Genomic DNA, 24052 nt, shown 5'->3' with positions numbered 1-24052 from the left:
CACTACATAGAGTTTTAAAGTGTCCACAGCACTGAAGAAATCTGTCTTTCAGTGCATGAAGCTGTTCGCACTTACAGCCACTGGGGGTCGTGCCGAGCTCAATAAGGACAGCCAGCTGTCGATGACTCGCCAAACTGTGGCAGAAGTTCCATTTCTTATCAGTGTGGATGTGTCCTCACACACTGGTCGCACAGCAGGTATGTGCACACCAAACACTCGCAAAGACACCACATGAGGTTATTTTCATTCACATATTGAGTTCACAATGATAAGAGTAGTAAGAGGCCACAGTGGATCCAGCTGACCAGGGGTGTCAGACTGCATGTCAGAGTCCCTCCCCTCTCCCCCCTGCAGCTGTCTCTCGGAGCCTGCACGCAGAGGAGGGGATGGGTCCGAGGCGGACAGCGGTGAGCTCAGCAGCTGCAGCCTTAAACCTCTGTCTCCACAGGAGAGAACCAGCGGAGAGGAAGAGGAGCGAGGCAGGCTTTAATTTGATTAAATTATCTTTGTCTTGAAAAAGAGCAAGAGGACGAAAGTAGTTTTGAGGCTATTTTGAAGTCATGTTCGCGTCGTTCTCCTTGCCCATGAAAGCGGAGCGCAGCCGGAACAAGGAGCGGCTGGAAGCCAACCTGGCCGGCCTGTGCGAGCTTGAGCTGCTTAAACAGAGACAGGAGGCCCGGGTGCTGAGCGCTCTCTGTCTCGGGGACTCCCGGGCTCCCGGCAGACCGCCTTGGGGAGCTTTGCGGTCGGCGCGATGCGCTCTCGACGCACCAAAAGGCGACGCGTCGGATGAGCAACACGTAAGTTGTGTTTCTGTGAAAATTGATTGTCTATGTTGTAGGCCGGGGCAGACTTCTGCAGAGGCGTGAGATGTGTTTGAAAAAGTTTCCATAGGCTATGACTTAGCCGTGTTCATGTGCACGGTTACTTTCACATTACCTCCTACTTTCAGACTACAAAGGAATTAAAGTGTCTAAATGTAAGACGTTTTCAGCAGTCTCATTATTCCTCTAACTGCAGTATCTGCACGATTAGAAACGCAGAGTATGCATAGACTTGACTTCAGAGAGCAGAATGAAAATGCCTCTGAAGCAAAACGTTACCATTTAAGGGCAGACTTGGATGAAGTTTTTTGTTTCATGCTCACTTGATGGATTTAGCAGACATCCGTCGGGTTTGGATAAATGATTACCTGAATGGGATGAATGGTGAGGTTGAGGTCACTGTTCTTCACAGGGAATGGTAGACTTCCATCAAACTCCACAGGACTCTTTGAAGAACATTCCTACACCAGCCTCATCCTTTTCAGGTTCACTTTAGAGCCTGTATGGCTCTTTAAAGTCCAGAGCTGAGCATGGGAACACGAGAAGCCAGAGGATATGGCCTACGGTTTAAATTCAATGTTACAGTACATTACAGTATAATACCAACATGATGAGGGTTTGCAGTTTGAGACATAACTTGTTTCGTTTGTGTATTTTGTTGCATTCTGGCTACTTTGATTACAAAAGTCAATGTGTTAAAAGTATGTGTATTACATTTTTAACATCCCTCTGTTTTAACAGACACTGCTGTCTTTTCTCATTGAAATTACTGTAATTATGCCAAATAATCATTTAAAGCTGCTACGAAACTGTGCTGCACTATATTACCACAGAGAGAAGGTATGACTCAGAAGCTGTGTGTTTGAAATTAGGTATGTTCAGTCATTTGTTTTATGCTGTGTAAACTTTGAAGTAGTTTTCGAAATATGTTTATTTGAAACATTTATGCAGTATCCTTCCAGTTCCTCTCTTTCTCTTTGAGCCTGCAGTGTTGGAGCTCTGTTGTTATGATCTGACCCCTCCCCAGTGACTGAGACATAGAGCTATGCAGGGCTGTCTGTGTGAAGGATCACGAGTGCACCATCATGCTTTTACTAAGATAGGAACATAAGGCTGCTGTCTTGTTCCCAGACAAAGAAAAAATGAAACAACATACCGGAAAAAAACAAACAGCCTGGCACTGATATCATCACTGTGAAACCTCAGTCCAATCACTTCTCGTCTGTCAGAACTGAGAAGTATTAAGAAAGTCTTCCTAAATATAAAGTGTTTGCACCAAACAAATTAAAGTAAGAATATAGTTCTTCAGTGAAGGCCAGATTCGTCTACTCAGGAGACACTGTGTCTTACTTTGGGCCTCACTCTGTGTCTGAGTCTGTGTACCACGTTCTGTCTAGCCGTGTCTCAGTTTGCGTATCATTCTGGATCACTCTGTCTCCCTCTATGTGCTGCTCTGTGTCTCACTTAATGTATTACTCTGTCTCACTTTTTATCTCACTCTGTCTCCTTCTGTCTCTATGTATTACTCTGTCTCACTTTGTGTCACTCTGTCTCCTTCTGTCTCTATGTATTACTCTGTCTCACTTAACGTATTACTCTGTCTCACCTTTTCTCTCACTCTGTATCTCCCTTTATGTATTACTCTGTGTCTCAAACAGTGTATTACTCTGTGTCTCAAACAGCGTATTACTCTGTGTCTGACTCTTTGGTCTGTGCCTCAGTCTGTCTCACTCCTTGAATATCTTTATCTTGTTGTGCGGACTCCCTTTCTGTCTCACTCTAGACTCATTGTCTGACTCTGTGTCCTATTCTGTATTATTCTGTGTAAGTCTGTGTCTCACTGCCATAGAGACGCAGACTTAGACAGAAAAAGACAGATTCAGAGTAACTCTTGTAGATGCACACACTGAGACACAGACCTCATAATCCAGAAGCCATACCATGACCAAGCACGTGTGAGCCCCAAAGTCCAGTTTGGTTGACTTTTGTGAGTGCTACACTGTGCTCAAACCAAGCATCAACCTCCGGTCTTGAAAAATGAAGCCAATGCCGAAGTGCAAAATCCTGCAGTTCGTCGAGTGTCCGCTTGAGGCTGGGAACCCTGGAAGTCATACACACACCACAGCCAAAAAAAGCCAGTTTTTACAGCATAAATGAAAATAAAAAACAAAATAGGGCTAATTATTGTCATCATGGGCACACACTGTACGGGGGATGAATTACAGCTCTGTTTTGATTTTATGAACGTATGTAACGGTTCATCAAGAGGCTTAAAACCCGCCTCAGCTCCAGCTCTCAGCCTCTCGTTAGGATGACTGAAGATTAGGGTGAGACAGCGTTTCCAGCATGGTGGCTGCTGCCGATGATCCTCAAGAGCCCCCTGCTGTAACAGATGTCTGACGTCACTCAGGCTTCATCCACTAATATTAGCAATCTATGGCTCCAACACAGTACACTTCATTGGCCCTGTAAGAGCCTGAAATGTTTTTAAAAAAAAAGAAATAAAACACTAATTGTTCTGGTCAATAATGTAATAAGATGCTGAGCCCAAAACGTAATAACTTTTGGCCCAAAACAGTTCTTACACTATGGAGCAGGCAAAATATTTTTCTCCTCATAATGTAATAATTTCATTACATTATTGTGCAATTATTATTTTGGGTTGTTGTTACATTTCGGGCTCTTACAGGCCCTGGCACTATGGATGGGTACCTGAAACTGGTACTTTTTGCTAACAGTTATGTGGTTGGCCAGTAACAGGAGTACCGCTAAGTTTATGGACTCCATGGGGCTTTTATCAATATTTATGTTAGTCCCTCTTGTTCAATGCGGGGCTTTCCGTAATCGCTGGCTGTCAGCCAAACAGCGGATGCATCACAAAGAACATTGTAGACTATTTATTACACATTAATGGCCTTATGAAATGGTAAAAACAAAGTCTAACAATTAGAGTTCTTATGCTACCATCAGAGTTTCAGAGTTTACTTTAATGGTTTGTGGAGTGTATTGGAAATGGCAGGATTTTGACATAATGAGTGAGAAAAGAGAAGAAGGTGCCAGCTCTGTTCGCATTGCCAGATATCCCAGCATGCTTTGAGCAGCAAATTTTACAAAGCCATACTTTGACGCATTCAGTGAGTGAGTTTTAAGAGTGGGGAGGCAGGGGCACTCAGCTGACTGTATACCATAGAGCCACACGGAGCCAATTCACTTCAACTTGTGTCCTCCTACCTCCACTGGTCACTTGTTATGTTGAACTGAGGAGCCTTTTCAATCAAACCAGCATCCTATAGGGTTTCCCAGCATGCTTTAAACAGCAAACCAGCCACTTACAATACATGATGAAATCTGGGAAAAGGCATAAATCCCAAAATGCGAAAAGAGCAAGAATACGGAGTGATTTTGCTTTGTCTGTCAAATCTTTATTTTTAAATTGCTATGTAAATAAAGTTACTATTATTATTATTATTATTATTTATGCTTCTAATAAAACATTGCATTAACGATCATTTTGGCATGTCTTGATGAATCTTAAGGTGAAGCTCTGATATAATTGGTAAAAATTAATGAATAAGTCTAAAATCCGATCAGTCAAAAATAGGCATTGTTTTTCTAATGAAAAGCTGTTTAAAGGCGTTATATACGATTTTTTGATCCAGCAGATGTCGCCCTTGAGCACCAACATGAAACCAAAACAACTTGCACTGCATTGTTGTGTTAGCATGCTAATGCTAGCGATCTTTATTATGCTCGTATCTTCACACTGCATGTAAATTTACCCAAAATTAACATGATCTAGAAACGCAGCTAAGCAGTGAGTACAGTATGTTATTCTTCTTTTCTCTAGTCCCTCCATTAAACAACTTTTATTCGCGAGGGGAGGAGTTAGCTGGCCGTCCCAACGATGTAAACAAACTGAAGATAGGACTCTGAAAACTCTGAAAGCATCACAGACAGTGGGACTCGGGTGTTACACCCATTGTAGACAGTCATGACTCACAGTGTTATTTTCAGAGGATATACTTGATTGTGTGAAAAATCGCATATAAAGCCTTTAAAGACTACGGGGGCATGAAATGGGTTAAAACACACAAGAGGGTTTATTATCCTTTGAATTTGGTTTGCGCACGCAGTATATATGATAGAATGGTGGAATTAAAATGTGCCAGAGACCTCTTTCTGGGGATGCATGCCACTGGATTCAACTAGCTGCATACTAACCCTGATCCCTAACCCTTTTCCTTAAAAAAATCCCCCCCAAAAAATCTGATCATTTAGTATTTTAACAGTTTCTTTGTGTGTGACATATATAATGTGTGTGATGGTTCTGGAGACCTGACATCCCTTGTTGGTTATGGTTAATTTAAAAGAATGCGTGTGTGTGTGCGTTTGTGTGTGTGTGTGTCTGTGTGTGTGTCTGTGTCTGTGTGAGTTTTCTTCCGCTGGACCTGCTGACAGCCATGTGACAGCCCACAGCAGCTGAAGAAGCAGCCCAAACTTCACTGTGGCCTCCTGCATGTCAGGGGGGCTAATGAGGGGCATGCTGAGATCTGTGTGTGTGTGTGTGTGTGTGTGTGTGTTTGCCGTATAGTCACATAACAATGATCATCATACAAGAGCACACAGTGTCGTTGATTTTGTTGCAGTGAGTTGTTGTGCTGAGCAAAAGCAGGATTATACATGCAAAGTAGTTTTTTTAAACTGCAGAGCACCTGACTAAACATTAATGTAGTGAGGGCTGGATTCCCATCATGCTTTGTGTTTGATTCTTGAGGGCTGTCAGTTGATTACATTTTGTAAATGTGATTAATTACTTAATTTCAATAGTTAATTCATTTTAATGATTTTTTATTGCATGTTTAAAATGTCATTATGTCGGATTTAAAAAATACAAATTGAAGGCTTTTCTTTTCATGTTCTGTCTTAAGATAAGAGAAACTTTTAGACTTTGGGAAATTTTCCTCGGACTCCATCCAGCTGAAGTGGTAGAAGTGATGTAATACAGAATATAGAATGATTCTACAGAAAAATAAAAAAACAAGAAACGACTGGCAGTTTGCAACAGACAAGGGAAAAATGAACAATCTCACAGAAATTTAATTCAGAGCATATGCTTGTCCACGAATACAATATTTACACATCCACACATTATTGGATAGATAAGTATTGTAGTCATTTTGAGCAGATTAGCCTACTATTGCAAAGGTTCTGCATATCTTTCTGTAACATATTGCATTGTTTTTTTTGTATCTCATTACACTGCCCACATGGCCTATGTTAGTGGTATTGAGTAGTTTAATTGACATGGGTACAAAAGAGCTTTTGTAGCGGTTCAGCCTGCATTCGGGGACTCTGAATCTCCTGTCGGTAGGTAAAGGCTGGAACTCCTGGTGTAGAATGTGAGATGGGTCTAACATGGTAGACTTCCATCAAACTCCCCAGGACTCCTTGAAGAACATTCCTAAAACAGCCTCAGCCTTTTCAGATTCACTTTATTTTTAAAGTACCTGTAAAGCCCAGAGCTGAGCATGTTGGGAGTACTGCTCGTAAAGAATTTGGAGATTATTTTTAACCCCATGATCTTCATAACAGTCTGCACCGGACAGGGGATTAGTGACCTCAGCTGTACTGTCAATGTACCATACCAGACTGGGATGCCGTATCTTGACCCAGTAAAAGAATAACATGTCTTCTGCTCCACTCTATAGACTTGAAGTCTATGCAGAAAATACATGAACTGTTAGACTTTTGGAGCAGAGAGCTCCAACATGCACCCTCCAGCTGAGAGTGTCATTGGGACCATACCTGCATGATTTAACCTGTGTGATAAGAGCATCTTTAATGACCACAGGACCGATGGTCTTTAATAGTGCATTATTTAGTTCTTTGGCTGGGTAGCACATACCTGGGCATGAGTTTTAGGCATATGGATAAACAACAGCGTTTCCATTGTTTATATGGGCATTTGGGCTGCACCATTCTGTCTAAAATGTGAATCATGATTTTTCTCCCTGAGACTTAAGATCACAATTCTCTCACACAACTGTCACTTTTTAAACTTTTAGGTTACATTTGTGTTTGGGGTTCTCTACCAAAAAAAATAATTTTCCTGCATTCTGATATTTTTTTAAGCACCAATTTATACCTTTTCTGCACCACTTTTTAATTATGATATATCCTTATTGTCCCTTTTTGTGCCCTTTCAAATATGTTTACCCAATGATGAATGCAGACTTCGATGAATTCTGACAATGGTCATGCAGGGAAGACCTAATTTTTCTTATTTTAATGGGTTCTTGTCTTATTTTTAGTGGGGTCAGGATAGATGACAGAAACACTTAACCTGAAGGTTGATGGATTAATAGAGAGAGAGAAAGAGAGAAAGAGAGAGATGACATGCTGCACCTAAAACATTCCCAAAGTCTGGGCCTCACTAAGCGCACAGCGTGGGTGTGGATGTGGATTTGAAAAAGGCATTTCATTTCATTTTTTCTTAACTCAGCCTTCTCCGTGCAACATAACAAAACTCCTGTTATAAGAAGTTTCTCTCGTGTCTCCATTATCACAACAGGTTCGCCTCCTGGATAGGGAGGCTTGTTATAACCATGCAGCAAAACCAAGAGAGCAGAATCATATTTTCAGCAAACAGCTGCAGAAAAATATTGAAACTAAGGCATGAGAAACTTCAGTTTTGGCATGGCAGAAGCGCTGCACCTCAATCAGTGCAATAACGGATGGATGTACAGATAGTAAACCTCTCTCTCACTCTCTCGGTCGGCAATTTTATAGACAGATAAAAATGTAATCAAAGAAAGGTCAGAAATATAGGCTTCTTGGGCAACTAGAAATATACCTTGGCAGCCTGCCTGAGAATCTTCTGCGTGTGGTAAACACTGATGTGAATGCAGCTTGTTCTGAATGCATAGGAAATAGTCGCCATCACGTAGAATCTTCCTAAAAACTGTATAAGTGGGTTTTAAGAACAAATTAATTCTTAAGAACAGTTGTTGAATGAGGTCGACAATGAGCAGAGTGTACATCATGTACATATGAGCTGTAATCAATGAGTACTGCTTACATTTCATGTTAGGTGAGCTGGGGGGGGGGGGGGGTGGGGGGTCCTTTGTTACTTCTCCAAAGCAAACAGTAGGACTTGATTACTCAAAGTCACAGCTGTGAAGCTTTAGTCTAAGTTTTTCAGTTTAAAACACACTTAATGCCACCAAACAACCACAGTGGAAAGAGGAGGAATGTGAAGTAAACAGAGAAAAAGAAGAAAAAGACATCATTCAAACTGAATGCAGGCTTACAGACGAATGGAAACCACTGCCTGTAATTAATGTTGACAGTTTGTCCTAAAACTGATGGGAGTGTGAAAAATGAAAACGTTTTGCTACATGTATAAAACATGTTTATGTGAAAAAAAAACATAATCTTCGAGGGATGGGCAATAAAACTTAACATGTAATCATGATGTTGTCTATAATTAAATGGTATAGAGTCTGACATTGCTGCCAGTCTAAGGAAGATCCTGGCTGATAATACCTTAAGTCTGCAGAAAGCAGATATCCTCCTATATCCTGCTGCTTTGTACATTTAACTTTCTAATTTATCGAATAATTGCATTTTCTGAAAGTATATACTCAGTATGTATGTATGTAAAAATTAAGTACTTTTGCTGATGTCATCTGGATGTACGGTATACTGTAGTACTTCTGATTTTTATGTAATTGAGGATCGGCTGCAAAAGTCTTTTGACTGTTCATTAGAACTTTTACTAAAATTCTTGGACTGTTCTGCAGTTCTCCTCAGCAGTACTGCAGAAACTATATGTGTCTGTAACTCCGGACCTGGCTGTGAAACCTGATGTGGATGTTTGAGTTCATGCTGGTTCATACAGTGGCCTACAAATGCAATCATGATGCATTGGTTGAAACAATTTTAATAGATAAACAGCATATACCAAAATGATGCAATTTTGAAATCACATGCAAAAGTCGAAAACAAATACAGAAAAATGCTGCTCAGTCTGCAAGCGGCTGCAGCGGCTGCCCCTGCCATGCCTCTCTTTACCTGTAAACTTCTCTGTTGGCAACATTCATCAAAATTAGCCTATTTTCTACTACTTTCTAACGTTTGATGGGGCAGTCAAGTAAAGACTGAGATTTCTTGAAGGAGCTGCAGTGGGAGTCTTTGTTTTCATTCTTTTGAAACATTCCCACCATCAATCCGTGTTTCCTGTTTCTCTTCCCCTCTTTAGAGGTTTTCCCCTCTTCTCCTCTTTACTTGCTTCAGAAGGGAACTTTTTTTTTTCCTTTCCAAAATTTTACCTCTCTGTCTTTCAGTCTTTGTTGTCAGTGGATGCTCTTAGAAACTTTAAGAATCCCAAATGTTTTTATTTCATTTATAGGGTTATTCTCAAAGATTGCTTAGGATTGAAACACACACACACACTGCATAAGACCACACTGTGAAAAGGCCTTTCATGGAGACAGCGCTTCACCAAACATCCAGACCCCCACTAAACCACATATTAACATTGTTTATCTGCTTGTCATTCAGACCATACTGTGTGTATCCATGAAACATTTTTTATTTCATTTTGTCTCCATGCTACTTCGAGGTTCTCGTCGGTGTAAATGGAAACTTACCTCCTTTAAAGTATCAGTCTATCTTCATTTCATTCTAAAATGCATATTTGCTAAACACATGTGGTGAGCAGAGAGTCTGTGGTTGTAGTATATAAATTCATTTCATTCTTTGCCATAAATTGGTGTTATTTATCAACGGGGTCAGTGTTCTGAATGCTTGTGTTAGTGTTGTTTAGTTCAGGCCGTGCAGGACATTTTGAATTTCCCTCAGGATCAATAAAGTATCTATCTATCTATCTATCTATCTATCTATTATTATTATTGCTGGACATTGGAGCATGAGTGACTATTATTCTGGTTAGCTTATCAGACTTACTCTAGAATTTTTCTGTTAGAAAAAACACATAATGAAAGCAGGATAAATAATAGTACAATGTGAACACACAGATTGATGCACAGTCTGAACACGATGCTAAAGAGACCTGAGTGTTCATGATGTGGGAGCTCAGAACCACTGTGGGTCTGACTATCTGCTTAAGAGCTCATAGATTCAGTTTAATTGGCGGTGCGTTCACTCGTGTGAATTTGTAACGTCTTGAGCATGTGTGTGTGAGCGTGCACCCACAGGAGGAAAACAAGCCGCTATTCAGACAGTGTGGTCTCATGTAAGAAGCTGCTTAAACCCACACACAGCCCCCTTTATACAGTGCATGCCTGACACACAAACTCTCACACGCACACGCACACACACACACACACACACACACACACACACACACACACACACACACACACACACACACACACACACACACACACACACACACACACACACACACACAGTGAGTGAAAGCCTTGTGATGGTTTGAATTGGTTTGAACATTTGACGCTTCCTCAATCGTAAACATATGGCAATGACATAAGTCTTTCTTTTTCTCTTTATTCTTAATTTGAGTGGAACGACGAGGATAATAAGTAAGATCTTCTTTTAATGATATAATAAATAAATAAATCCATCAGTCTTCATTTGTATAGCACCTATTCATAACAAATGTTATTTCAAGACACTTTACAAAAGAGCAGGTAAAAGCCCTTACTCATTGTTATATTATCTACAAAGACCCAACATTAATTCATATCATGTACTGTAGACAATGAAATTCCCAGATTTTTGCAATTTTAAGTTGAGAAACATTATTGTGAAATAATTGCACTATTTGCCAGCACAGTCTTACAGAGAGTGGTGGACCCCTCTCCATCCTCCTACTTCAGAAAGACTCAGCCGCTCTGGGATGCTCAAGCATGAATGTTTGGAAACTTCTCAAGTCCCACATGTTTCTGTCATCAAATTAAAAACAGGCATTTTTCAAAAAACATTTGGTATGGGGTTGAATGGGTTTCTAACACAATGCAGTTAGGTGCTGAGTAAACGTAATAAGGTGAACAGTAGTAATGGCAGAGCACAGTAACTGTTGTGGTGCTGTTTTGATTTCTTTGTGAAAGTGGAACTTTAGCAAGAAGACATGGTGAGGGCGATAAGGAGCAGGATGGAGGTAAGGTATTAGTCAACCTGCAGAGGCAAGAGCAGTTCAGATCTACCAGCCCCACACTTCCCCCTCCCTCCGAGGATACCAGGAGCCAAACCTAGAAAGAAAAACACCTCTGTATTCTCAGTAGTCAAACTGACCCCTGCTGGTCTTGGGGGGCTGGGTTCGGTCCTGGCCTGGCTCTCCCTCTAGGCTGTTTTAAGTTGTGTCATAATGTCAAATGCCAAATTAGAGCAGATGTTCTCATTGTTGTTCTATTTCCATGAGTAATGTCAGTTTTCTGTGTCTTCCAATATCAAAAGAACAGACATCTGTGTGTTTTAAAGACTTCATAATAAAGGACTATGGTACATACTGGGTGTTTAAAGACTTGAGCTGACCTGACTAAGAACGTAAAATGATCAAGTGCCCTGTCATTTTAAACGTCAATAGTCGGAGACCCGGAAGGGCTGCATGTGATTGACTTAATGCAATGAAGACAGTGATTTATATTCATTATCCACCAGCTTCTAACCCCACAGAAACAGGAAAACCAGTCATTCAAAGGTTCATTTCATCAAGATCCTTTGTAATGACGTCCACAATCAAGCTAATGTGACCTATCTATCTCATTATCTAACTACTTAGCTAGCAACTTATTATTCATATAGTACGCCCAAGTGATTACTTCAACATCATCAATCACAGATTTACAACAAAATCCACTGGAGCTTCTATAGAAGGAAAAAATCAAAGCCAGAGATGAAAAAGTCATTCATTTCCACTGGGAGATTTATATTACTTCAGCAGAGACTCTTCAAAGAACAAAAAGTTACAAAAAGGTTATTATAAATGACTGGATGCTACGAAGCAACAATATGTAGGAATTTGGTTTGGTAATGAAGGTCTCTGAGTACAACTACTGTTGTAAGACTAATAGGCAACATGCAGAGGGTAAGAAGCCTGCAAAGACATTGCAAGAAGCCGAACAACCTTGTCGACTAACAAGGTGCAGTAATGTTTGCAGTATAAGCATCTTCAGGCCATTGTTTGCATGTGTAGTATGTGTACTTGTATCCAGCTGTTGTCATGATATTTATTGGCTTTGGCTTAATGGCTACTGGAGAGGGTAATTATTGGCATCCTATATGAGGTAGGTTTGTATGGTTCCAAACTTATGAAGTTATGAAGATTAACAAGGAAACAGACAACTTTTTTGTGTAGGACAGATTTTTAGCTTCTTTTTATTCTTTTTACAACGATGACATCTGTCACCGTCTTCTTAGCCTCAAGTCATTGTATCAAACCGTACAGAGACGGGCTCGCTGACTTCTTTTTATACCTAAAGGCTTGTGTGTGAAATAATGCATAAACCGTATGCACTTCTTATAAGATGATTTCAGCCCGCTGCAAAAGTGACATACTGCAGTAAATAGGATCAGACCAAGTTATGTACATTTGAGAGACGGCATTCTACTTGTTGAAAGTTATTGTCCTATTAGCTTTATCTTTGAAACTAATATTTTAAAATGGTTTAAATAAAAATAAATAAGTTACATGTAGTAGCTCAAAATTATCTAATGCAAAAATAATGAGTTGCTGAATCATGCAAACTAATAATTTGAAAAAGATGATTAGCTTTCAGAAGAATTTTTTGAAATGTCTTGATTAACTTTCAGAACTGTGAATCTGATAGGGTTTTTTGTGTGTTTATGATTAAATGTGAATTTCAAAAATATTTCAAAAATCTCCCATACTGCTAATGGTGTAGAGTAAGAGTTGCATTTGCACCATTGATATGAACACAATTTTGACTTTTACATGGACATTATCAGTTTTCCCACTTTTGCCGGTAGCTTTTTGTCCTGCTTAAGATAAGTTTCTTCAGGACTTTCTCTTTAATGAAACTTTCCTACAACCACTGCACATTCTAAGGCCATGAGGCAAATATGAATAAGGACAGAGGCATTATATAATTTATAAAGAACTTTTCTGGGTGAGGTTTTCAAACAATAGGTCCTGAAAGTGAAAACACTTGAATTTGGTGTTCTTGTTCTCTGGGCTGTATTGATGTTGCTTTTGAAAAATATTCCCATCTGTGTGCAATGTGTTGATTTGGTTCTGTCTCTTCCTTTGTATTTCAGAGCAGTCTCCAGTGTACACCATGGAGTATTAAGGCATCTTTAGAGCAACAAGTAGCAGAGCTGAATGTTAACTCTGAGGTCAAATCAGCAGATCCGGCTGATCTGGAGGACAACCAACTGAGCTCAGGTAAATAAATGAACATAACCTGAAGTTTCAACCCAAAAATGGTCATTTAAAAGCCAGTGGTTTTGTGCTTTGTGACCGTTTGATGTCCCTTTTGTGCATCTTTGTGTGTTTTGCTTTTTGCAGATACTGGACAAACCTACCCCTACATTGCAAAATATGAATCACTAAACATTATTAATTTCCATCACTTTGACTTGTAAGCGTACTGAAACTCTGTACAAAGGTACAAGTACTGTTAAGTTACTCTGTTACAAGCACTGGTGTAAGAACATACTTTAGTAAAAGTGCAAAGTATTCTTCTCAAAAACTCCTCATATATACATTTTAACAGTTAATCCTAAATGCATCAATATCAGGCATTAAATCAAAGAGGTTTCAGCTTCTTTAAATCGTCATTCTAAATGACATCCAACTCCTGTGCTGTTCTGTTCAGTCATCACAGTCACCTCCACAAACCTCCACATCTCATTCTCAACTCATCACATACCGACTACTTGTCAGCAACCCTCTGTTAATCATACAGACAGCATACATTCACATCTGAATGTGGTGCACCGTAATTTTCAAGTGACTTCATGTAAAACCATTGTAGCTGTATGAGGACTGCTACGTTTTCCATATATTTAACCATTCATCTTTCTGCTTCACATGTTCATCATTGGCCTTTAAGCCTTTATATGGCTTTTGGCATTTAAAGTAATGCCAGTGTTTCGGTTAATGAAATTGTGTTCATGCGTAGTATTTGTCAATTAGGTAAGGAGTCTAGATGACCCTGATGAAGGACACAACCCGAAACATGTCGGTCTAATTTGTTAATAAAGTTGATCTTCGTGCTACAAGTGTTGCTGGAGCTTTTTGACCTCTTCTAAGCCTTTCACTTTTCATGCACCTTGGTAGTTGGTGAAGTTGATCCGGGAAATCCTCTACTTCTTCAATTAGGTAAGGAGGCAGAGCTAAATTTCAGCTTCAATGTATAAGCTCAATTATGAAACAAATATGTTGGTCTCCCCTTTTGAGTAAATCACATTTGAGTATCAGGTATACTCAGGTATGCAGTGCCGACATGGGAGTAAGTCACACATATACAAGTCACAAGCAAGTCTCAAGTCTCAACCTTCAAGCCTCTAGCAAGTCACAAGTCACTGCTGTGAGAATCAAGCAAGTCACAAGTCAAGTCATACGAAAGTCTGATCACCCAATGTATGGGCTACCTAGAAATAGTAGTTGGAAAAAGGGCAAAATAGCAAGAAGCACCTTGATGGACGGACTTGCCTCACAGACTACTATGGTAAGGTTTTTAGAACAGGGATGGCTTTTGGCTGGAAACTACTTGTGAATGGAAGGTCTGATATACAAATTTCTTTGCATAGTGTTTGTTCTATTTCTATCCAAGAGTTGTCTGATGCGACAGGATTGGTCCATTTGTGTATGTATTGCAGTTGGTGAGCGATTAAATACCGGTAATAGGGAAATGACGAATGAACTGTTGCTTGTTAAGCCCTTTTATAGTCTGACAACTCAAATTGTTTTTTTCACTGCATATCACACCTAACCATTCACACCCCTTTACACACTGACAGAAAATTTTTAACTGCAACAATGTATCTAATCACTTTGTCTTTGCTCTCTTTGTCAGGTGGGGTCCTTGTTGAACAGCAGAATAGATCTCCTGAATCAAATGACTGCCCTATAGTCCTGCGCTCCCTCTCAGCCACTGAGGGAACAGGGAAGATGGAGACAGGAAATACATGGCAGGCAGACTCAAGAGGGGCCACGGCTTTTGTGGAGATGAGAGTTGTTTACCCAAGTCAGGAAGATTTTCAACAAGCCCAGAAGGTAAAGACTTATATACTTGGATTGATCCAACGCCGAGCACTATCCACACGACCATCGAAGCCCCGAACTAGCCTGGCACATGAAGCCCGAGGTGCCACTGTGGTGAGACAGAGTAGTGTCTGCTGCAAGGAAGAGCAACATACTCAGAAACAGATGCCTGTTCTAGATATCTCTCCTCCATCCCAGTGTTTAGAGGAAACCGCTCCACAGTCTTGCCATTACATAGAGCAGGAGTGTAACTTCAGGGCAGGATTTACAGAAAGTCCTCCACCCCCTTATCACCACCATCCCCTCCAGCAAAGTGTCCAGCATCAACCAGGACTTTACCACATGCTCAGACAGGCCTCCACGATGAATACCTCCTGTTCAACCTTGCTGGACTATCCATCTTTCAGAGTGCTGCAAGCCCACCAAGACTCAAGCAATAGTGAGCCTGATTCGCCTCAGCAATATCACTGTAACTATCCACCTCCAACTCCGTCTACCCCTATCCAACAGCCTTTACCTGATGAGCAGCTGGTGAACGCTGAGTATATTCCGGCCCAGCCCTGCCGAGCATCTACCAGAGCTTATGCTCATCACCACTCCAACCCGAACAAGGGCTCTGGGGTGAACAAACCCAATCAAAGCACTTACTCTCCAGAAAGAGGCCATCATCATCATCATCATCAAGAGCAGCAACTAACAGAATCTCAGACCCAACCCTCCAGATCCCGAGGGGGTGCAAAGAAGTGTCGCTCTAATGAAGACAGAAGTGGTGCCAGCAGGAAGTCGGGGAAGAAGGCATGTAGGTCCCAGTCAGAGAACAGCCTGCAAAGGGTTCCAGAGCGGAAGTACAATACAGTAGAAAGGGATGGTGGAGGAAGTGGAAGCGGTGGAAGGGGAAGCCGTAGTAGTCAATCCAAGAGCAAGAAACATCCGCACGGAGGGGCGAACTACCGCCGCTGGCAGTCCACACAGGAGCTAAGCCAGGATGAGGCTGACCAAACACCTGTGCAGGCTCCTGTGCAGGGGTCATCAGCTTCAAACCAAAGGGATCACTGTGGAAGACGGACAAGGAAATCTCGCTCTACGCAAGCACCATTTGCCTACCAACATCACCATCACTCACGGCATCATCAACATATGGAGTACCAGTTTGAGAGGGACCAAGTGCACCCGTGTCAGCAGCCTAGTAAGGACTACCCTCACCAAGGTCAGGGTGAGACTGAGTCCAGCATGAGTGAGGCTGATTCTCCAAATTCCAGCTCTTTGTCAAGTGACTCAGACGAAAGTGGTGGTCTGGTTTGGCCCCAACAACTACCCCCTCATCTTTCCCTCCCATCACCTTCCGCCCAATCTGGAGCCCCACTCCAGCCAAAGGCTTTTGTCAAGATTAAAGCTTCCCATGCCCTGAAAAAGAAGATCTTACGCTTCCGCACTGGTTCTCTGAAAGTAATGACCACTGTTTAAAGTGTAACTCTTTTTTAACTGAAAGAATCAGGGGCCAGGTTCACAAATCCTTTGTAAGAAAAAAAAAACTTCTTAAGTGCTGCTTTCTTCCTAACTTTGATATTCGTGAATAAAGTGGGTTTTTATTTTCTTCACTTTCTTCTTATGTTTCTTCCTAAGAAAAAAACGTAAGAATGAACAAGATTCTTGAAATCAAAGTTCTTACATTTCTTTGTATTATTATAATTTTCTTCGTAACTTTAAGATCATACCACACCTGTCCTAAAATTGTAAGAGTGAAAAGGTAAGCCTTTAAATTCATTAATTTAAACACAATTTTAGCTTGCTACTACTGTTTTTGGTGTAAGTCTCCTTTCTCTGGTACTCCTTTTAAATAAGTTAGCAAATTGGACAGTTAATTTTAATCTAATTTGCCTTTACCCAGAGAAACAAACTAATTTTGAAATCTTTTCCTTTACTCAAAGTTATTTTTTTTAGATAAAAATAAATCATAAATATGGTTGTCACTTATACATATTCTAACTGTTTTCTACATGGAAGTACTTTGGGTTGCAGCTAGGGAGGAAAATATAGGCATAGGCCTGCCCTATAGCACCTGAGAGGTTTGTAAGTGAGAAAATTAAGAGTTTAATTCCTGAATGTTTTCTTAAGAACAGTGTCATTTCATAAAAACCTTTTTATTTTCTTACTAACTAACTTCTCAGATGCTATAGGGCAGGTATGTGTGCCCTTATAATAGGTCTATGCCTATGCATATGCCTATTTACATTGTGTGTAGCACCATTGACTAAAGCACCGAAATGTTTTAAATTATAATAAACATGTTTGTCAACATCATTGCAATCGGTTAGTTATCAATCTTAAAAAAAAACATTAGTTGACTTGAGAATTGAAACATTAGTTTCTCTAGGTAAAGGCAAATTAGTTTAAAATGAACTGTCAAATTTGCTATCTTATTTTCAAGCAGTACCAGAGACATAACTTACACCCAAAACAATAGTGGCAAGTTAAAATTAACAATAAATGTTAGACAAATTTAATAAAACTGACACTTTAGGACAAGTGTAGCATGGTCTTAAAGTTACGAAGAAAATTAGAAATAAATTTGTTTTCAAGAATCTCATCTGTTCTTAAGTTTTTTCTCAGGAAGAAACATAAGAAGAAAGTTAAAAAGAATAAAAATGCACTTTATTTATGAATATCAAATCTTCTTTACTTTTGTCTTAAGACTGAAGTTAAAAAGAAAGCAGCATTTAAGACTTTCTTAAGAAGGTTTTTTTTTTATCCTGACCCTGAGCTGCAGTGCCTTGATCGATGTAGAACAATGGGCCGAACATTTAAGATAGTAATGTGAGCATGCGGGTACGCTGATCTTGGCCAACAGAATTGATTGGATGGTTTTATATCAGATTTAACTAAAAGTTAAAAAGGAAATGACCATCATTATATCAGCCCTTTGTCCTGCATTTCTTGTATATCTTGTGAAAAGTTCTGTCGCCCTTATTTAGGCACATTTTTCCCAATATCCATCTAAATGTAAATAGCATCTTCCTTCAGTTAGACCAATAAGTTGTGACTAGGCACAGATAACTCTTGATTGTTCTAACCATTAGTTTAGGTAGGGATATAAAGCCTCAGTGTTACAAGTCAGAAACAGCACAATGTTCGAATGCTAGTTCATGCCAAAGATTTGCGACAAGATCAGTTTAAACTTGCAGCTACTTGCAAAGCAATGTGCTTGTCTACACAATCTAAATACTGCCGACAACAATGCAACTTAACCAGACGTTACTTGTTTCTGTCTTTATCATGGAAGTAACAATGAGCCACAGCTCTGTTCAGTTATTTGATGAAGAATCATGCAGAACTGCAGACATGCAGAGAAGAGAGATCAAAGAGCCAGGATGAATCTTTGACTTAATTGACACAAAATGTTGCTTCACCTTACTTCCTGCATGGTGTTGTAGGGTTAGAAGCATGTTATATGTGTTCTAGAAATCACTTTCACACAATCAGAAAATATAATCAAACTTTCTGATTCACTGCTTTTTTTCTTTTAGTCAATGCTGCTCTATGAGCTGGAAGGAGGGGCAGCCTGTGAATGTTGGGTTAATTCAGAGCAATGGGAAGCTCATTATAAACATTGCTACTCCTAAAACACATTTTCAAGATGATTCCCTCTTCATCCAAAACTCTACCATTTTGGTATTTTACTCTACTTGCTGACTTAGTTACATACTAATTGTCTGTTAAAAAATACGATTGGCCTTTTGATCTAAATCCAGCCTATAGTGACTTAAGGCTGCCCGTAGCAAAGTAAAATTACGGATAAGATCTTATTTATGTCTTATCTTTGTCTCCTAGACAAAAATGAGCACTATTTAAGACCAAAACGAGTTTTTTGATTCTGAGAAATTAAAATAGTTTGTCTCACAGTTGGCCCTGAGTGAGATCCCTTATTTGTCTTACAGGTGCCTCATTCCAAAATCTAAGCTAAAAGAAAAATTTAATTACTGTGAGCTCTCAGATTTGATGAAGTGAAGGTTCAGTCTAAAGTCAAATTTCTTTTAATTGTCTTAGTTGTCTCATTTCAAGCTCTCAGCGAAGATTTCTCATTCATAAATCTGAGCTTAAAGAAAAGTGAGACAATACGTCTCAATATGACCAAAACTATATAAAAAAAAAACTAAGATAAAGATAAGACACATAAGAGACAAAGATATCTCCAGTTAGATGATATGTTTCTTATATTATCCTCATGAACTTCTCTTGAGAAAAAAATCTTTCTTGTCAGTCTTATAAATTAATTGTCTCATTTTCGTCTGATTATATGCTCTTAAAGTTTTCCTTAGAGCAAAGATTCTGACTGAAAAAGTACACAATAAAGACAAAAATTTGATTTTCGTAGATTTTTAGCTATAGGTATTACACCGCAAACTGACAACAAAGAACAACCTGCGATGAAACGGACTGCGTAGTGTTCTGTCAGGCCCAAAGTCATACTGCTCACACCAAACTGATAACAGCCTACCGCCAATTAGTTTTTGGGAGAGACAATAACACTCCTTATAAGCAGATTGCGGCAGTCTGATGTTTTTCTCGCAAAGCAGAAAACTGCAAGTGTTGAACCAAGGATATACTAGTGGCAGGGTTTTTACACTGGTTTATAATTTTTCTGCTGAGCATGTTTGTAATTACCTCCACTTGAGAAAATGTCAGAAGTTATGGAAATGGTACTGGCTTTACATGAGAAGAGACTTCTGGGCTTGTTCTCTTGACTTGTTGTTTTTTTTCCTTTGTGACTTCTGTTTCTCTTCTCGTGCCCTGATATTTTTGCTCAGAGTAATTTGTCTCCCCGACTGGTCGCAGCTGGTTCTACACATTGAATCAGGCTAAAAGCCTCTGACAAGCCTTGAGCAGTACCAAAGCTGCTTTTCACACCACACCGAGCATAACCACTGACTCTCACTGACACTTGACAAGCCCTGATCCCTGACGGTCAGGCCAGTGTGTACTTTTAGCCAGTGTGTACCCAGGCTCTCCCGACAGCCAGCATGAGTCAGGCTAAGACACAAGGCTGCACCTTCTCTCTGCAATGTTCTAAAATTATTGTGCTATATAGTAACAAATCCATGTCCGAAACTTTGCTTGATTTTACTCATGAGTAGCTCCACATTTTACATTTTATAATTTATAGAACAACATTGTTTCCACTGAAGTATAACTGCTTCTTTAAAGCAGGGTTTGTTTCCAGGTAGTCAGCCTCTATTACACATAACACAACACAAAAGGCTTTCCACATATTTTTTCTATTATCTTTACCAACCAATTACTCATGAGATCACAGGCAATGTATGGTTTAGGAATTGGGGGGCTACAATGCAGAAACAAACCACAAACTTTCATATTTGTTGACATATTAAATGTCTTATTGTGTTTAAAGCAACAATATGTAACCTTTCAACCTTTGAACAGCAGTTTCAAAGGTCAATTTAATAGCACAATAACTTTCAACATAGAGAATCTTGTCTCTCCCATGCCCACAGCGCAACCAATCCCCAGTTTACTGCGGTATGTAAATTTGCCAATTTCAACTTAACATTAGGCTGTATGGTTAATGGTGTCACTGTTGTCTTGTGTTCAGCAGCTTTACCGGGTGCAGAAAGTCAGCTAGTCCAGGTTAGGCCTCAGGTCTACCAATTAATCATAAATCCATCTTACAATGTTGGCACTTTCCTTGTACATGGTAATTGGCATTGAGCTTGTATAGCGCCATTTTACATTGCAGGTCACGTCTACACATTATCAAAGCCCAGACAAGGCATTAGGGAGCATCTTGGGTTTAAGTGTCTTGTCCAAGGACAAATCAACATGTGATTGCAGGAGCTGGGGATCGAATCCCCCAACATCCCATTTGATAGACGACCGACTCTTCCACTGAACCACAGTCACCCTATTTGATCTTACCTTTATAAGTTAGAAACTTTAGAATTTTGGAACCTTACCCATTCAACCTATCTCAACAACCATGTAGTAAATGACTCTCCCCAATGAAGCCATTAAGCCACAGCCCTAGATATTATTTAGTGTTGCTGTGGCAGAATTGAGATGTGACAACTCACACATTTCAAAAACATTGTAGTCTTTTTCAGTTATTCTACTAATTAGATCTCTTAGGAAACAAGCTCAACAGTTGAAGTTGAAGCATGTTGCTGACAACATACCTGCCTATCAGTCTACTAGTCTGGTTTACACATCGTAGAGCTCGCTGTGTTTTAAATCAGGGCTGTTTGTATGGAGTGTCTCCTCCTTGGTTTGCAGAGCTAACTTGAGCTGCAACCGGGTCTCCAGTGTTTGCAGTGGAGGGCTCTCTACTAGTTTAGTAGAAACTTTGTTGTTTTGCTCAGTGCTTAGTTTCTGTAAGATAAGTTTTCCTTCCGACACTTAGACTATAACTCACCGCTATATTCTTATTGTTTAACTCGAGTAGGGGGAAATGATGTCTTTATTTCTGAAAGAGAGAGCTCACATCTTAATGATCACCTGTTATTTGTGCAAAATCCGGTAACACTGTATTACTGCACCTTGTTAGTCGACATGGTTGTTTCTTACAACATCTTTTCCAACTTTGCATCCTCTGCTTGTGAACAAATGCATAATGTTGATGAGGTATAGTCGGAACCGCACTATTTGTGTCTTACAACAATGCAGTGATGGTACTCAGAGACCAATCCACAGCAAACTAAATTCCTACATATTGTTGCTTTAAAGTTAAATAAGAGTTTAACTTAAGAAAAAAAAAGATCTCTCCTAATAATTTGGGTTAAAGAAAATGAAGTCGGACATGGGGGAATGTGACCACAGCATATAAAATGAGAATTTTTGGATGTTGCATCGTGAGTACATTTGTATGGTATACAGGGGAGATATTTAATCCCGCTGTAAAAAATGTCTGTGAATCATTGACATTTTCTGTGTTGGCAGACACAAAACATCAAGTAACTAAAGTAGTAATCATATGACTTCGTCAAGAAATCTCTTAAGTAGGAACTCTTTCTACGATTTTCAATGAATGAGCCTGTCCAAAGAATGTATTAACAAGTACATTGTCACTTTGAAATGTTCCCAGTATTATCATTAAAGCTAACTATAAGCTTATTTTTGTATTACATGTATCAAATTAAAATGTTCCCACTGCATATACAAACCATGACTTGATCTTTTTGGAATCTTTCAAATGATTGCTGCATCAACCAGTATGTTAATGGACATGTTTTTCATTTCGCTAGGAGTTACTAAATGGCCTGATCATGAAAGTGTCAGCAGGCAGACCACACACACACTCAGCACACGGCTGGGTGTTCGTAATAAGGAGTTCTGTGTAGGTTCAGTCATCCAGTTCATGTTAAATTGAAGACTTATCCAAAGGTACCTGGACTTCTTGAAGACCTTGAAGCTGTTTCACCTCTCATCTGAAAGGCTAGAAATATAAGCCTCTGTGGATCATCAGCATGCTATTTATCAAGGATGGTAACATTGGAGTCGTTAGGTGAGTTATTGATCTAGTTTCTCCAAGAGTCTTTAACACCCCTGCTTGTCTGTTGGTTGTTAGGGTCACATGTTCCAAGGTGGCACTAGGGCTTCAGTGTTTTGAGAGGGAATTTAAAAGAGCATTGTGAGTTGGTGTCTCAGACCACCATCTCTGCAAAGGGATGGCTTTTCAACCTTGACATGAATGGCTTCTTTAACTCTCCAAGCAAAACCAACAGTCTTTCCTGGCCAAGATATGCACCTTGCAATCTGCAAAGGAGTGTCTTTGGTCCTTTAGATGTCAGTGGACAGCAGAAACGTGTCCTGAAGAGCTGGCTTTCCTATGCTGTGCCATGTGTCTGTGTAGTGGTTTAGTCTCTCCAAAGTATAATCCCTGCATTCTTCACTGCACTGGATAGCGTAAAAAACATTGCTTTGCTCATGCCTGGGAGTTTTGTTGTTGGGGTTGACCCAACTTCTGCCTCAAGGTGTTGGAGTAAACCAAGATGTTGTGTCTGTAAAACATCCTCTTGAGTTTCACAGATAGTCCAAACAAGTATGGAATAACAGTGCTGAGACGTATGTTTTTCTTCTCTTCCTTGTCAGTGCTGTGTTTCTTGAAAGTCTTGACGAAGGCCAATTTCAGGTAACCACCTTATTGTGAATAACACTTATCCTTAATAAATTCAAAATGGATAAGTAATCAAAAATTAATCCCCCGACAATTTGTGCTGATCAGGACATGAGCTAATGAGACCTATTTGTTTTCTTTTTAACCAGGCTGTAATAATGTTAATTACGGCTGTAAAAACAGGCTTTTTTGAATGGGCATGTATGTGACTTCCATGCTTCTGCAGCCAGCCTGAAATGGACACTCGACACACCGCAGGATTTTGAACTTCCTCATCGGATTCATTTTTCAACACCGGAGGTTGACGCTTAAGTTTGAAGCAGAGGTGTGGACTCGAGTCACATGACTTGGATTCGAGTCAGATAATAAACCAATAATAATCCCTGAACGCCCATAAAAGTAGGGTCCAAAATTAACCAGGGGAATCATTTGGGGAATAAGGTAAGTGAGGTTGGGGTTGATGCTCTCATCAGTGCTGTCAATAATTGCATCGCATCTTACAGTAGGTTCCCCCTCCCTCTTATTCCCACTGCTTTGAACAGCTCAATTTATGTAGTGCTTATTACCTTGTAAGAATAAGGATGACGAGTGGAAGACTACTTCTAACTCTCCTACTGGACATTATTTATCTGCTACACATACCTACCCACAACACGTGTGCGCACACACTCACACAAACACGATTTGATATCACTACTCAAGCCTTGTTTCTACCCATGCACAGTGGCCTTAGAGGCCCAAAGTGGCTTAGGCATCTATGGATGACCACTGAAGTCTTTAAAAGGAAAACATTAAATGGATTGCATAAGTAACTTTTTTTTTCAAGTATCTCGGCCATTTTCAAAAATATTTGGACAGTTAAAATCTTAGAACAACAAATTTGAAGTTGGG

At 39.9% G+C, this 24052-nt stretch overlaps 1 protein-coding gene across 1 annotated transcript; it reads left to right on the top strand.

Moving 5' to 3' along the window:
* The first annotated feature begins 365 nt into the window (after positions 1-365).
* LOC109995244 (dapper homolog 3) lies at positions 366-22207 on the top strand. The gene is made up of 3 exons (XM_020648897.3): positions 366-800; positions 13086-13212; positions 14849-22207. Exons 1-3 carry the CDS (start codon positions 561-563, stop codon positions 16498-16500), a joined length of 2019 nt encoding a protein of 672 aa, XP_020504553.2. The 5' UTR covers positions 366-560; the 3' UTR covers positions 16501-22207.
* Positions 22208-24052: the final 1845 nt, after the last annotated feature.

This window comes from Labrus bergylta, chromosome 14 (genome assembly GCF_963930695.1).
Source record: "Labrus bergylta chromosome 14, fLabBer1.1, whole genome shotgun sequence".
In the NCBI taxonomy this organism is placed as follows: domain Eukaryota; kingdom Metazoa; phylum Chordata; class Actinopteri; order Labriformes; family Labridae; genus Labrus; species Labrus bergylta.
Note: the sequence above shows the minus strand (reverse complement) of the source record. Positions and strands in the feature narration are given on the sequence as shown.